Source organism: Chinchilla lanigera, unplaced genomic scaffold (genome assembly GCF_000276665.1).
Source record: "Chinchilla lanigera isolate Chin_1 unplaced genomic scaffold, ChiLan1.0 scaffold00009, whole genome shotgun sequence".
Taxonomy (NCBI): Eukaryota; Metazoa; Chordata; class Mammalia; order Rodentia; family Chinchillidae; genus Chinchilla; species Chinchilla lanigera.
In genome coordinates, this window is record NW_004955410.1 from 25,443,274 (window position 1) to 25,458,743 (window position 15,470).

The window sequence follows — 15,470 nt, forward strand, 5'->3', positions numbered from 1 at the left end:
TCTAATTTCTTCATAGCTCTTTATTTTGCTGTACTTGGGATTGAAGCTAAGACCTAATGTATGATGGACAAGCACTCTACCACTGAGCTACATCACTATTCTGGATTTTTGGGGGATTTGGGAGGGCTTTTTTGGTTTTAGAAAGGATCTCACTATGTACCCCAAGCTGGCCTTGAACTTACTATCTTTCTACTTCAGTCTCCCGAGTGCTGGGATTATTACACGCACCACCAAGCCCAGCAATACTTACTGTCTAATTTCTTATTACATGACTGTAGTATCTTAGCACTAAAGTAATCCTTATGTTGCCTTTGAATTTCTCTTACGTTGTGTGTGTTTTCTGTATTACCTTTAAATTTTCTTGTCCTAATTTTGTTGTTCAAAGTTTTTCTTAAATGATTGGTTTTATCTGTTAGTCATATAAGAGTAAGTTACTATGGAACTGATAGAGCGGGCGTCTCAGTTCTCGAGCTTAACTGTGGGATAATGGGAGTATCCTGGTCACTTTTTAATTGGGAACCCCGATATGTCTATCTGTAGATATTTTCTTTGGGAGTTATCAACTGGGTACAGGCGTTTGGGAGCTGGATTGGGTTTTTTCATTTTGTTTTGTTTTTTTCACTTAACCCCTGTTGTCAGTTCCACTCTTCTTGTTGCCTGAGTCTGGAACATCTGATTCAGTTCTCCAAAGACTTCTCCTTCTTTCCCCTCCCAGGGTGAGGTGTGGTGGGTACCTGATGGCTGGGAAGGAGACCTAGCAGTTCAGCTCTTGTTCATTCAGAAGCCTAGTATTGTCTTGTTTTTATCTCCACCCACCCTCTTCTGGAGTATTTATCTTTATGATCTTTCCAGGCTTGCTTTCCATTGGTGTCACCTTATACAACCATTTAGGTATTCTCCATCTGCTAGTTATCTCCATTAACTGTGTTTTGGGGTAATAGCCTCTTGGTATTATCAAATGTAGAGTTTGTGTTTGTTTCTTCTGTCCTTGGTCTTTGGCATACCTTTTAAGATCGGTAAATTTAAAAAGATTAAGATGGCAAATCCAGTCTCATCTTGTTTTTATATAAAATCTAAGGTCTTTTCCTTTATGGTGTCTGGCTTTAGTGATGTGGTTGGATAGGTCTTTCCTACTCCCAAGATTTTTTTTTGCTAATCACCTAAATTTTCTTATAAATTTATGAATTTCTTCTTTTTCCCCCACTTTAAGACTTACATCTTACTGAAATTTATTTGAAGTAATTTTTCTTTTCTAAATATTGGATAGGATGGCCCAATACCATTATTGAATAAATCATCTTTTCCCACTGAGTTGAAACATAATAAATATCCACATATCTATCTATCTATCTGTGCATGTAAACAGTTTCTCTTCAGTCTAGTAATTAATTAATTAATTCTTTAATTATTGTTGTAGTCTATTTAAATTGTCACATGTCTTTGGACAATTTGTAATTTCTTACATTTTTTGCATTCTTAAATTTATTTTAGATACTTTTGTTATTGGCATTGTGATTGTCTTTTTCCTTTTATTTATTGTTAGCCATATTATTTTTGGTGGTCTTTCTTTTCCTACTCACGTTCTCAGTGCCTTCATTTATTATTTTGTTTCTGTTTTTGTGGTTCTGGGGATCAAACACGAGCATTTCACATGCTAGACAAGCACCCTGCCACTCAACAGCACCCAAGCTCTTTCATTTCTTCAAACACTTTAAACATAGCTATTTTATATTCTGTACTGACCAACCAGTATCTGAAGTCTCTGAAGAACACATACTGCTGTTTGTGGGTTCTATTGACATATTCTCAATGGCTGAATTCCTTGTGTGTCTTGTAGTTTTAAATTGTGTATTTATATTTGATTGATCTTAATCTCCAGTAATATTGGGAGGCTTGGGTTATATTCTACACATCTCTGTTTTCCTAAAAGGAGAATAGTGTTTGTTCTTGCCAAATCTCCCAGGGTAAAACAGTTGAGGACTGCTTAGAATTTTTCTTGTCTATGGTTTCCTAGACTTGCAGGTAGGATAAATTCAAAACTCAGACTTGCATGAGGGCAAGGCTATCATCATAAATTCTCAAGGAGAGAGACTGCCGCCATCTGAAGCTGAAGTTGAAACAGGCAAGTTACTGTTTTTTCTTCACCATAAGGCAGATATTTTTCTTAGTTCAACGTTTACTAAATGTGTAACTAGCAATCCAAGCAGCCTAGCTCTAGGCAGAGATCTTATTTCCAACTTCTTATCTTAAGCAGATCCAAGCCCTTGTTTTTTCACCTTCACAGGGCCAGTAAAAGTGATTTCTAGATTTCTAGGATTACTAACGCCTTCAGAAGAGCTCTAGGGTCTCTTAATGCTCACTTACACTACGATGTTTGGTTTCTTCCTCCATTTTTGTCCTGTAATCTCTTGGGGTCTTAACCATTCCCTCAAAAGGATGTTTGTCTTATTCTTTTCAACATTTATAGTTATTTCATACCTAAAGGTATTTCTGAAAGTCTGATCTGTCATTCTCCTATAAGTGAAAGTTGAGATTGTTTTTTAAACAGGCATAAAATATGTAATTTTCTAGTACAATGACTACGTTGTACTGAGTTAAGTATACTTTTGCTCACTCTCGCAGTCTCTTGAATTTACAGTCATTGTTCAGTCATCCACAAATGGGGCAGCATGATAGATTTCAGTTTACATATGATAAGTAAGAAAGCCTCTGTTAAAAGGTAGTTGGAATGTGCGTTGAAATCTTAATTCATTTTGCCATCTCATTTGGAGTATAACAGGATTCTAGCACAAAGTTAAGGAAATACAGTACATAAAAGAGTAATAAGCATGCTCATTCCCACCTACAATATCCTCAAGAATAGTAATAAATTTGAGATTATTGGGTTATTTGTCCCTTGATTTGGGAGTCTAATCCGTGAGAGACTTCTCACAGTTACTACTTAATAATCTCTTTTTATATAGTAAATACATAAGCTAACCCCATGTTGCCAAATTGGAAAAACAATTGATATATCCCTATAATGAAATGTTCTATAGTTACTACAGACATTTTACATGAATATTCAATAATATGGAAGATTTTCATAAGTTACAAAACCATAAAACAGTACATGGCATATTTTTATTAAATGAAAATGAAAATTTTTTAAAGACTAGGAACGTTTAAACCCCAATGAGGTTGCAAGGGGAAAAAGAGAAGAAAATGTGAGTGAAAGAGAGAGTCTTGATTTTTTTTTTTTTTTTTTTTTTAAAGGTGAATTCACATATCTACTTGGACCAAAGCCTGGTGTCCTAAAAACCAAAGTGTAGAGTTAGTGTTAAGTAGTGCTCAGGTGGCTACTAACCTCTTTAACCCTGTGAAGGTTGTAGGTCAGGGGTTACTCCTTAATATGTAAGAGTTTGTTTATCAGATCACCTGTGACGGCTGAAGGATTAAATGCAAGGAGATGAAAGAAATCAGCTCCAAGATAATGCCTTTATTTTTTTTGTTTTGTTTTTTCTGTTTTTCTTCCGATACCAGGAATCAAACTCACAGCCTTGCACTTGCCAGGCAGGCGCTTTGCCGCTAAGCTAAATCCCCAGCCCCTGAGACAATGCCTTTAGATTAGACCTTCCATATTTTGGATTCATACATGATAATATCAGACTGCATTTTCACTCCATTTGCAAACTATATATTCTCTTTCTAACCTTACAGCTTCACTGGTAGAGGGTTGCACTATTTCTTCATTTATAGAAACTTTTTTCTTTTTAATGAAGAACAGTGACTTGTTCTGTACCTTCTTGATGAAGCACAAGGAAACCCTGGAGCATGGGCGGGGGTAACTGGGCAAAGGCCTCCAGCCTCCCTTCTTCAGCTCTTCAGTTGCTTTCATACCATCAGACTTATATTCCTTTTCAGAGAGGAAGCAAAACAGAAAAGGCAATAGAAAATAGGATAAAATAAATCAAAATAACTTATATGTAAAAGAAAACAAGTTACAAAATCAGGTACAATTAAAGCCTCTACAATGAACCACGCCAAATTCTTGCTCAGAGTTAACCCATGATAATACCTGATGCTGGAAGGAATAATTCCCAAAGGAATAAGCCTGAGGAACTGAGCCCTTTGTGTGTCCAGAGGTACCAAAGTGTCTATAGCCTACTTCTAAAAGGGAAACAAAGACCATCTCAGAGGAGTACAGCTTATGCTTCCTTTGGGGTCAGCACAATTGTCCCTACTCAACTACTTTCACCCAGGGGCCTGTTGACTTGGAACCGTTCCCTCGCATCTCGCTCCTTCGCTCCTGTCTCTTGTTGGAAGTATTTTGTTTATAGACTACAGAGGCTACCTTCATTGTGGGTAGAACTCTCCCAGAGCAGTAGCTGTCAAGCCCCAGAGTTTCACATGCAGAGGGTCTGGGCCAATGTCCAAACACTGGGAGTTCCAAATGTTTCCAGGTGATGCTGATGCTGCTGGCTGTGGGGCCACGCTTTGAGAACCATGCATAGGCTAACTCTAGCCAGGCTAAAAGTAGTTTTTCACAAAGGATTATAAAGCAAAAATGAACAAACAACCAAAAAAAAATAAAATCCAGAATATTTCATGAAAACCAGATGTGCTTGCAAAGCTTAAGGTATTTACTGCCCTTTACCAAAAAAGTTCGCCAACCTCTATCCTAGAACATGGATCCCTGACCTAGATCCTTCTCCTGAGATTCCAGCTGTTTTTATACCAATGTGCTTTTCCTCAAACTCGGGGGGAGTGGGGGAAGGAAATGGTAAATATTGATGATTTTCCTTCCTTCACAAACTTTACCATACTCTTCTGCACCCCCACAAAGACCTAACCCAGCCTGATGTACAAAGAGTGACTTGTATGTATTATGAATTTTTGGTTATCTTTAAATTAATACTGTATGTCATACACAATTCAAAAGGTATAAATAGGTACATAATAAAAAGCAGGGGCTGGGAATTTAGCTCAGTGGCACAGTGCCTGCCTGGCAAGTGCAAGGTCGTGAGTTCGATTCCCAGCACTGGAAGAAAACCAAAAAAAAAAAAAGCAAATCTTTCTGATACCCCTCTTCCTTGGCCCCTTGTTCCTTTATGCCAGAGGTACTGATATCCTATGTATCCTTCTTGAGACTGTATTGACACTGTGTATACACATGCATAAATACAGGTATGAAATATTGTATAGATGCATAAAAATCATACATTTAAACAAATGGTGTTATATACTGTGTATTCTACATTTTTGTGTTTTTTCTGTTTTTTTTTTTTCATTTTACACTATTTGCTGGGTATCATTTCATGAGTACTTATTAACTTTTCCCATTCTTAACAGTCACATGTAATACTCTGTTATGAGCTATAGAGTACCATAATTTTTTAACCACTTTCCTAACACTGAATATTAGGCTGACAGACTCCTAGCAAGGGGGAATTTCTAGGTTCAAGGGTGTGTACATTTGTAATTTTGGTGAATCTCATGTTGCTCTCCAGATGGTCGTATCGTGCACACTCTCAACAGCAATGCAGGAAGGTGCCACCTAGCACACACTCACCTTCATACCCTGTATTCCAGACAGTTTTTTGTTTTGGCCAATCTGATCAGTAAAAAGCTATGGTTTTCATTTGTGATTTTCTTAAATTGAGTAGTCAAACATATTTGCATATGTTAGAAGTTCTTTATAGTTCTTTTTCTGTAAACTGTATTCAGGTACTTTATATAATTTTCTATGCAGTTGCTGGTTTTAATTTTAATTAATAAAATGTCTATACTTTGTATTTTCCTAATTTGTTACTATCTTGATTTTTTTTTTTTTGCCATATAGTAATTTAATTTTTTTAAAGTAACAAATCAAAATTTTATATAGTTGTGTGAACATTTTTTCTTGGCTCCTATTCTTTTGTCATGTATAGCCCTTCCCATTCTGAGTTTTTCATAAACTACCCTGTTTTTTTAGTGCTTTTAAGAGAGTTTTATTACATATTCCAATTTGTATTGACTTGGAATTTAGAATAAAATATGAGGTAAAGGTCCAGTTTTTTCCCATGTAGTTGTCTAACATTGATAGACAATCCATTTTTCCCCACAGTGGTTTGAAATAATACCTTAAACAGTTTTTTACTAAGTGGCTCTTGATCAAATTAAGGAAGTGCTGAAGGAAAAAGATCATATTCTCAATCCTCATTGCATTTGAAAATCATCCAAGACAGGACTTCTCAAAGTTTTATGTACATCTGAATTACCTTGGAATTTTGTTAAGTTTGCAAACTTACTGATTCAATAGGTTTAGAGTAGGGTCTAGATCCATCATTGCTAACAGACTCTCAGATGGCTGAAGCTATTGTTCTTTGATCCACATTTTAAATGGAAAGTATTTAATAAGCCCTTTAAAATACTGTACTGGGCTGGAGATGTGGCTCAATGATAGAGCTCTTGCCTCGCATGCACAAGGCCCTGGGTTTGATCCCAAGCACCACAAAAAGAAGAAATTGGCATTAGTCAGGCAGGGTGGCACACCCCTGTAATCCCAGCACTCAGGAAGCTGAGGCAGGAGGATCGCTACAAGTTTGAGACCAGCTTGGACTACAAAATGAGTTCAAGGCCAAACTGAACTGCATAGTGAAACCTTGTCTCAAAGAGACAAAAATCTAAACTACTGTACCAATGCCTGGGCCCTACCACCAAGTATTTTAATTGATCTGTGGTAGGGCCCAGGCATAATTGCAGAGATTTACCAAGTGATTCTAATGTACAGTTAAGATTAAGAACCATTGGGAGAGCCAGGTGTGGTGGCACATGCCTGTAATCCCAGCACTCAGGAGGCTGAGGCAGGAGGACTGCCAGGAGTTCAAGGCCTGACTATACTACATAGTAAATTCAAAACCAGCCTGAACTACATAGCAAGACCCTGTCTCAAAAAAAAACAAGAAAAACCCCACTGGGGTAGGTGATCTGGATTTCAATAATGATGAATTTTGGTGGCTATTGCTTGAGGAGCCAGGTAATTCGCTGGTATGTAGCAAGTGAGTGGCACCGTCTTAAAATCATGGTGATTTTTGTGCACAATAAATTGGTTAGGAGTCAAGTGCTTAAACATTTCTTCTGTGTCTTTCCCCTCACTTTCCTCAAACAGTGTGAGATGATAAAACACAGGCACAAAAATAAATGCGCTATTTTGTCTAGGCATTACCTTTTCAAAGAACTATGTTGGTGCCTAAAGTTCTTCAAGAGTCCTATGTATATTTCTACAGGTGGAATGAGGTACCATCTGCTATCTCCAGAGGACAGAGAAGAACTCGTAGATGGCACGAGGCCTAGAAGAAAGAAACACGATTACCGCATAGCCCTATTTGGAGGTTCCCAGCCTCAGTCTTGTAGATATTTTAACCCAAAGGTAAGTAATTTTCATTTTGTTTATTTTTGAACACATAGCTACCTGCTGCAACGAGTAATAACTCAAACCTTTAGAAGTGTTAATTTATGCTGTTCTGTCACATGCTTTATGAGATACGTAGTTATCATCTTTGTTTTACAGATGAGGATTAAGACTTAGGTTACAAATGTTCCTGTAATTTCTCTGAACTGCTTTCTAGGAATTGCTACTGAAGAAAGCAGGAAGCTAGTTCTGTTGTGTCTGTTTTTGTTAGCAAGTCATTGCATTCATTCTAACTCTTCACTTTTCGTTTTCAGTGAAATCTGCTGGTGAGCAGAATGTGTTTTCTTGCCTTAGTAATTACATTTTAACATAAAATATGCATAATCATTCTAGAAAATTTAAAAACCTAGAAATCACAAAGGAAAAGAAAGAAAATTTTACCTTTAATTCAACCATATAGAACCAGTCACCAATTTCTAGTGTGCTTCCCAATACCTATTATGCCAGTTGGGGGAGTAGAGTGTGAATCCATAGGTCTAGGAACACAATTTTTTAAAACAAGATCACTAATTATAGCCTTGAGAGAACCCACTCACATTTCTACTTCTTGTTTCTTAGTCCTGTGTGTTTTGTTAGAGGTGTGTTTTGCTACTGCATGTGTTGCTGGGGCAGAGTAAGTAATCACAATCCTAAAAATTAACGTACAAGACTTGCAAGGTGATAGCCATAACTCGTGCTGAATCCAAGCACATAATGGTCTCTTTGTCATTTTTAAGCCCGCTTTTTATGTACAGTAGGTGTTTGGTAAGATTAAGGTGTCTTGTTGACCTGAGAATACTTGCCTGTGCATGTTTTTATGAGGAATACATTGTTAGAGGCATTTTATGTAATAATGCAGTGGTGATATACAAGGCATCTATAAAAAGATATATGGTGATGTTGTCAGGGGTACAGAGACAGAAAAGGCCTATCCAAACCCATATTATCAAGTCCAGTGGAGGCAAAGCATTGTTCTTTCCACAACAGAAGAATCCAAATGTAGTTAGCCTGTTATTGGGTAACTAACTGGTCCCTCAATGTATGGTAAAAAAATTAGAGATTCAGGATTAGTCCATATTGCTGACAATGTCAGCACTAGCCAGTAGTAATGTATTAGTTTCTGTAACTACTGACTTAGTGTCTGTTAGTGCTACTGATGATCAGCAGGCTTGCTCATAAGCCTATTGAGCAAGCCTCGGATTGACTGGAAAGGAGAGACTCAGATGCAGTTCTATACGCAAGACTTTTCTGTACTTGTGGACATTGATAAAAGTTCATGTGGGAAACAAATTTGTGTATACTTCATGAGCGCCACCTACATTGCCCTTCCTCAGCTCTCCTTGTCAGCATTCTTGGCTATTTCCAGTCTATAATCTGAATCAACCATTAGCAGTTCCTCAAAACTGACTAAAAAAAAAACTGACCTGAGGCTTTTCTTCCTAAAGATAGAATGGACCAGAAAAAGCGAACTGCTTAAAAATGTGTCAAAGCAGATACTTTCCTTCTGTATTGTCCTTTAGGGCAATTTCTCAAAGTGCTATAATGTATTAGCAGTTAGTAATTGACTAGTCCTGTGTAAAAATGAAACCAGCTCAGGTCTCTCAAATTTGTTGGCCAAAATACATAGAATACCTCCATGAAGGCATAGTTCTGGTTGAAGGAGAAGACAGTGAATCAGGTGAAGGGCTTCTAGCTAAAGACTGTGATTAACCTATTTGGGTATTTTAGGCCACACGTTCTCTGCCATAACTACTCAGTTCTGGTACCATAGAAAGAAAGCAGCCACAAATGGTGCATAATCAAATAGGCATGGCGGCATTCTAGTTAAACTTCGTTTATGAAAACAAGTGATGGGCTGGATTTGGCCTTCAGGCCATAGTTTGCCAACCTCTGCTCTAGACCCATAAACAAATAGGAACTTTAAAAGTGCTTGACACTGTATGCTAGGCTAGTTTCTTTTCTGTCTTTACCAATCCAGACAGGTTCTTTTCCATGTCCTGGTCTCCAGAACTGATCAGCATTATGAATATCAACAAGAGACCACCCTGTCACCACCTTTGTGAAGGAGAGCTGGTCAGGGTCTCAGCACTTAGATTATGGCATGGAGCTTGAGAATCAACAGATCCTTGAGGTCAGACCGTGACATTTTCTCTGCCAGCTGACATGAAATTCCCTCTAATGGTCTTAAGATGGCAGACAGCAGCAGAGAAACGTATACTAGCCAGAGTATTAGCTATGTGCCAAGTTTTAGTGCTTGTATTATTCTGGTCCAGTGAGGAAACCATATCTGGCCCTGGTGTAATAACTGGAGTCATTAATTTCTGCAGTTTCTCCTCTATTTTGGTAGAAAAGGAGACCCTCCAACTGCTTCTCTTTCTTACCATAAACCAACACCAGAACTGACAGAGTAAGTGATATGGTGCCAGCTATTGAAAACACCTTTTCAAGGAGGGAAGATCAGATTAGATTGGTTAATCACTATCATATTTAGATTTTCCCTGTTGGGCTGGTCTCAGCCCAGATGTCTATTCTGATATTCCTTCATCCCCAGAATGTAGGCTGACATATAGCTTCCTTTTTCAGTAGAACACTGATTGGCTCTCCTGCCATGAGGATTCATGTCCTGTGCAATACAATCCAAAAAGCACAGTATACTCGGTGTGTTTAAAAGGTTGACACACCTGCATACCTGTTTCATGCCAAGTAACAGTAAACTTGTTGAAATGTAAGTAGCTATTTGTGTTTTTTTTTTTAAGTTTTTCATAATCATTGCAAGTCAAGAGCAGAAAATTACAAATAATTTTTTCCCCTAACAAAAACTGAAATTATAACAGTTTAAATTACAGTTCTGTTGTGGTACTTTTATATAGTGGAATATTACTCCGCTATAAAGAAAGATAAACTCAAGGCTTTTATAGGTAAATGGTCACAACTAGAGACCATACTCATAAGTGAAATAAATCAGACCTGCACGTGCAAACACCGCATTGTCTCACTAGTGTAAAACCTGAAAGAGTGAATAAAAACTAGGAGGTATGAAAGACATTGTGAAACAAAAGGAAAATGCTCAAAAGTAAAGGGCAACTTGGATGTGGGAAAAGAGAAGGGAAAGAAGGAGAAATTTTGTATATATGTACATACAGGATAATTAACATAGTTGAACTATTATCTTCTATTTCTTTGCTGAAAGAAACAGTTAATGATTTCTTGATTGATCAGTATTGCATGTCTCTATTTGTTTTCCTGAGAAACCACTTTGAAAATATCAATATGTAATACAACAAGCATTGTTAATTTCCTATCACTTTGTTTGTAACTCTGTATTGTTTGTATTGTTCTTTTGCTATTTTGTAAATGGTTGTCTGTTAATGTTTTCCTTTTTTTATTTTTAAAATTTAAAAAATAAAATAAAATAAATTACAGTTCTGCAAACCACAGCTTTTGGTTGTTTGTAATAGCCTAACTGTGGCATTGATTTTTGGCAGTGAAAAACTGCCAAACTTAGTAGAAAATACTTTATTTTAAAATGAAATAGATGGCTCTTTATGTATGGATGGGCCACAAGAATTTTTATTTCATGTCGGAGGCAGGGACCATTATTTCTAGAGTAAGGTAAATGAGGGAAGACTCTTAACACTTTACTGTAATCCATAGTTCTAATACTGTCCCTGGTTTTCTTTTTTTTTTTTTTTATTGAACAGTTGAGAAAATATGCACAACCGTGGAAATGAGACTGTAACTCCAGAATTTTCATTTGGTGTCTTGTTTTGCTTTTCTAGATGACATATTATTAATTGCTCCTTCATATATTCAACCACAAATTTTTAGACGGAGTGGAAAAACTCAAATAATTGAGAAATTAACAGCTGGTAAAAATAGACACATTCTATCCAACACATTCCCCAAAACTAACACTGTTAGAAATTTGTTACAATATTTATTAAATGTTTCTATGAGAGGCATGCCAGCTTCTTCTTCCTATAAAAATTCATCTTGAAAAACTTTTGCCATTTAGTAGTATTTTTATATAACATTTCAATATAAGTTAGTCCTTGGCACAAGCATATAATCCCAACACTCTGAGAAGCTAAGGCAGGGGGTTCGCAAGTTGAAGCCCAGTCTGGGCAACTTAGTAACTTAATGAGACCGTGTCTTAAAATTGAAAAGAATAGGAATATAATTCAGTATAAAAGCCCTAGATTCAATCCCCAACCCCCCAATCCTGTATAAAATAGAGAAGCTAATTTAACTATAAATTATTATTTATCTTCTATTACTTCAAGTGACCATTATTTTACTATTCAAGTAGACTGCTTAATAAGTAATGTGTATGAGTTGATTTACTTTAAAACTTTTGAACTTAGTATGTTCAGAAATATTAAAATGGATTTCACTCTCCTTAAATTAGACTCATTTGTGTGGATCCTATACTAGCCAGAAGTGGTTAACACTTGCAGTGAATTAATTTCCTTCAAAGAGAATGGTTTAATTAGTACAACTTCACTGAACTATCCAAAATAAAGACACCTGTAAGGTATTGTCTTTATATAGTCCTTGAATAGCATTAATATCAGGAAGTAAATATTGGTATTTGTTGATGACTAAAAATGATAGTAAAGAAAATCTTTTTTCTGAATATTGATGGAAAAATAAGTCTTGGGTTACTGATTATTGATTTGAAATACTATTTTTAAGTCTTGGTTATTGATTTGAAATACTATTTTTGTTATTGTCCTTTTGTGAAGCCTGTGAATTCTACTTTTCCCCTTCTTGTACCTGCATTAAGTGCTTAGTGATTGCTTAAAGAATTATCTGTATTCAGCTATTTCTCTTAGTATTAGCGTTCTCTGTAGTACAGTAATGTCATATGATACTTACGTCTAAATAAAAGTTGACAACTGACCAGTTTTTATTTGGACTCTGGCTAGTGAAATGATGGGCTGGTCCTTAGAACTCTGTAAGAATCTTGGGTTGCTGCTTTCTTATGGTGAAGACGGGGGAGACTGCCCTAGAGAAAAAGGGACTCTGCATGTTCCCTGGCAATAATGAACAGGGAGTGAAACCAGCAGGATGGGGAGGATCAGTCTGTAAATTACAAAAGCAGAAAAGCATGGGGTGCCATCTTTCCTGAAACCTTCAGGATCATGTTCTTCCTGGTACATTTTCTTACCCAGAGCTATGGTAGATTCATCACTGAGGTCAGTGCCTAGCTTCTTGTAAGTACCCAAGTTCCTGAGGATGAATGAGCCCATATAGCATTATATAGCATTTCATGGGAAATTTTAGCCTCTGGTTTTATGGAACTGTATCTAAATATAATTGGGCCCTAAACTTTTCAAAGTATTAGAAGAATATCTAATTTTCAGCTCAGAACACTTTCCCGTTAGAAATATTGTTTCCATTAAAGATGTCACAGTGCCTTTGTCTCACAGTGTTATAGCCACCTTTGCTCTTAAATAGGTCCTTACTAAGGAGGAGACAGCCCTACTCTGTGATCAGGATAAAAGTCAGTGGTTATGTGTGGGATATGATTTTTAAAAGTCATGCCTAAGCAGGCATGGTGGTGCACACCTGTAATCCCAGCACTTGGGAGGCTGAGGCAGGAGGATCACTGCTAGTTTGAGACTAGCCTGGGCTACATAATGAGTTCAAGGCTAGTCTGGACTTCTACCTGTCTCAAAAACAAAACAGAACAAAACAAAAAAAGATCATTCCTAGCCAAGCACGGTGGTGCACACTTGCAAACCTAGCACTCTGGGAGGCTGCAGTAGGAGAGTCACAAGTTAGAGCACAGGCCAGGCATGGTGGTGCATGCTTGTGATTCCAGTACTGAGGAGGCTGAGACAGGAGGATTGCTTCAAGTTTGAGGCCAGTCTGGACTACACAGTGAATTCAAGGCCAGCATAAACTATATAGTGAGACCCTGTCTTAAAAAAAAAAAGTTCAAGCCCAGCCTAGGCAACTTAGTGACTTAGCCAGACCTTGTCTAAAAATAAAACATAAAAAATAAAAGGGCTGAGGATGTAGCTCAATGCAAAGGCCCTAGATTAATCCATACTACCAAGGGGGGAAAAATCGTGTCCATAAAAGAAGTAGAAACCTTAAGGGAATGTAGTATTTTGTGTATTTTTTAAAAATGAGACTGTTATGAGTATTATCAGTATTACACAGTGGTTCTAAAATACTCTTTGCAATCAGTTAAAAAAAAAAAAAGCACTGAGGATATTTTAAGGGAAAAGCATACTCAACATGTTTTGCATTTTTTACATATTATAGGAACTTCATAAAAATTTGGGAAATAATATTAAAGATTAATTGGTTTTTTCCCCTCGCAAGAAAAAAGAAATAAGAACTGTTTGGGGTAATGCCAAATGATACACTTAGGGAACACCAAAAACAAAACAAAGTAAAACAAAAAGGCAGTGAATATAGTATGAATGGATGGGTAGTTATTTTTGTTAGGGAGCCATAAAAGATGCATACATTTCTTTCAGATAGGAACACTTGCCTTCCTGGGTCGGTTTTTGGAGCCAGGTTCTAACCACACCTTATACAGATACGCGAACAATCCAGTCTCCGTGACGTCTAGAGATTCTTAATTCTTGAAACTTTTCAGCCTTCTCTGGGCTCTTCAGTGTCCACCTTGCAAGAATTTAATTTGATGTTGTCCCTCTCTTGAATTTACTGTCTGTCCTTCTGTGTACACTCAGTCTCCATAAACTGTAGTTGAGATTATGGGTAGTTCTTGGTAAAATCAGGGAAACCTTCCAAAAGGAAAGGAGTCTTAAACTTGAAGGAAAGACAGAAGTCTGAATTTCTTAACTCTCAGTTCATCGGTGTGGCTGCGTGTGCATGTGTGTGTACTTAGGTGGGTGATGTAGTGACACTTGAGACCCTTCTACTCACATCTTTTCCAGGCTTTCTAATTTTTCTATTTTCATTTCTTAGCACCTAAGCATAGAAACTTGTGTGAAATGCTCGATAAAACTTAACTGATTTAACGTCTATTTTTTGGATAATAATTTTATGCTCCCTCCCCACACACGTCTCCCCATGAGTGACTGGTGCTGTCTGTCCCTCTTGTTGCTCTAAAAGCTGCATGTTCCTCTAGCTTGTCCTGTACCTAGAAATGCAGAGAATGGAAAATAATCCCTCACCCATAGGCTTCAGATTGGAGCTGGCTCCTTCAGTAGGATCAGCCCCAGCCTTCATACTCACTCAGCTGACAAGCCTAACTTCACACTGATTATTCCCCCTTTCCTTTTACCTCAACTACACACACTATCTACTAAGTCATGTAGCTAGTCATCAAAAGGTAAACACCAGATTACCTTCTTAGTCCTCTGTTTAGGGTGACAGGTAGATTGGGTCATTAAGTAGACTTCCCAGACGCTCTGGCCGTACATGTACATACAGAAAGACCCACAGAGGTAAACTCCTCTCCCTTCATGTGTACACACAGCCAGAGCCAGGTATGTTCAAACACAGGTGTATTTTTTCTTCAGTGTTTATATTGTGTATGTTTGCAGTGCATAGTAAAGATTCATCCTGGGGAACTGATACATCTCGTCGTGACCCTTTGTACTTCCTGCCCCTCCCTCCCATCTTCCTCACACATCTCCAAGTCTCCTTCCCATCCTGTCAAAGAACCAACTCTTTGATTTGTTAATCTTGTTTTTAATCTCCATTTGTTCTTCGTATTTTTAAATCTCAATCTCATTAATGTCCGTTCTAATCTTTATAATTGCTTTCCTTCTACTAATTGCAGATTTGAACTACTCTTGTTTTTCTAGGACCCTGCGATGTATCACTAGGTTATTTATTTGGAATTGCTTAATTCTTTCAATGTGTGTACTCATAGGTATAAACTTTCCTTTAGCTGGGCATGATGGCATATGTGTGTAATCCCAACACTTGGGAGGCTGTGGCAGGAGGATTGTTGCAAGTTCAAGGCCAGCCTGAACTACAAAGTGAGCTCAAGGCCAGCCTGAACTGCAGAGCAAGACTCTGTCTCAAAAAGACCAAAAAAACCCTTTCCTTTTAAAACTGTTTTAATTGT

The 15,470-nt window shown here is 37.3% G+C and overlaps 1 protein-coding gene across 2 annotated transcripts in view; it reads left to right on the forward strand.

The window, feature by feature from the left end:
• Klhl7 (kelch-like family member 7) overlaps positions 1-15,470 on the forward strand; it is a 70,778-nt gene that overhangs the window by 36,499 nt on the left and 18,809 nt on the right. For both annotated transcript variants that reach the window (XM_013510654.1, XM_005377390.2), the window contains one exon: positions 7,248-7,390. In XM_013510654.1, coding sequence (XP_013366108.1) covers positions 7,248-7,390 — 143 coding nt within the window. The remainder of the gene's footprint in view (positions 1-7,247; positions 7,391-15,470) is intronic.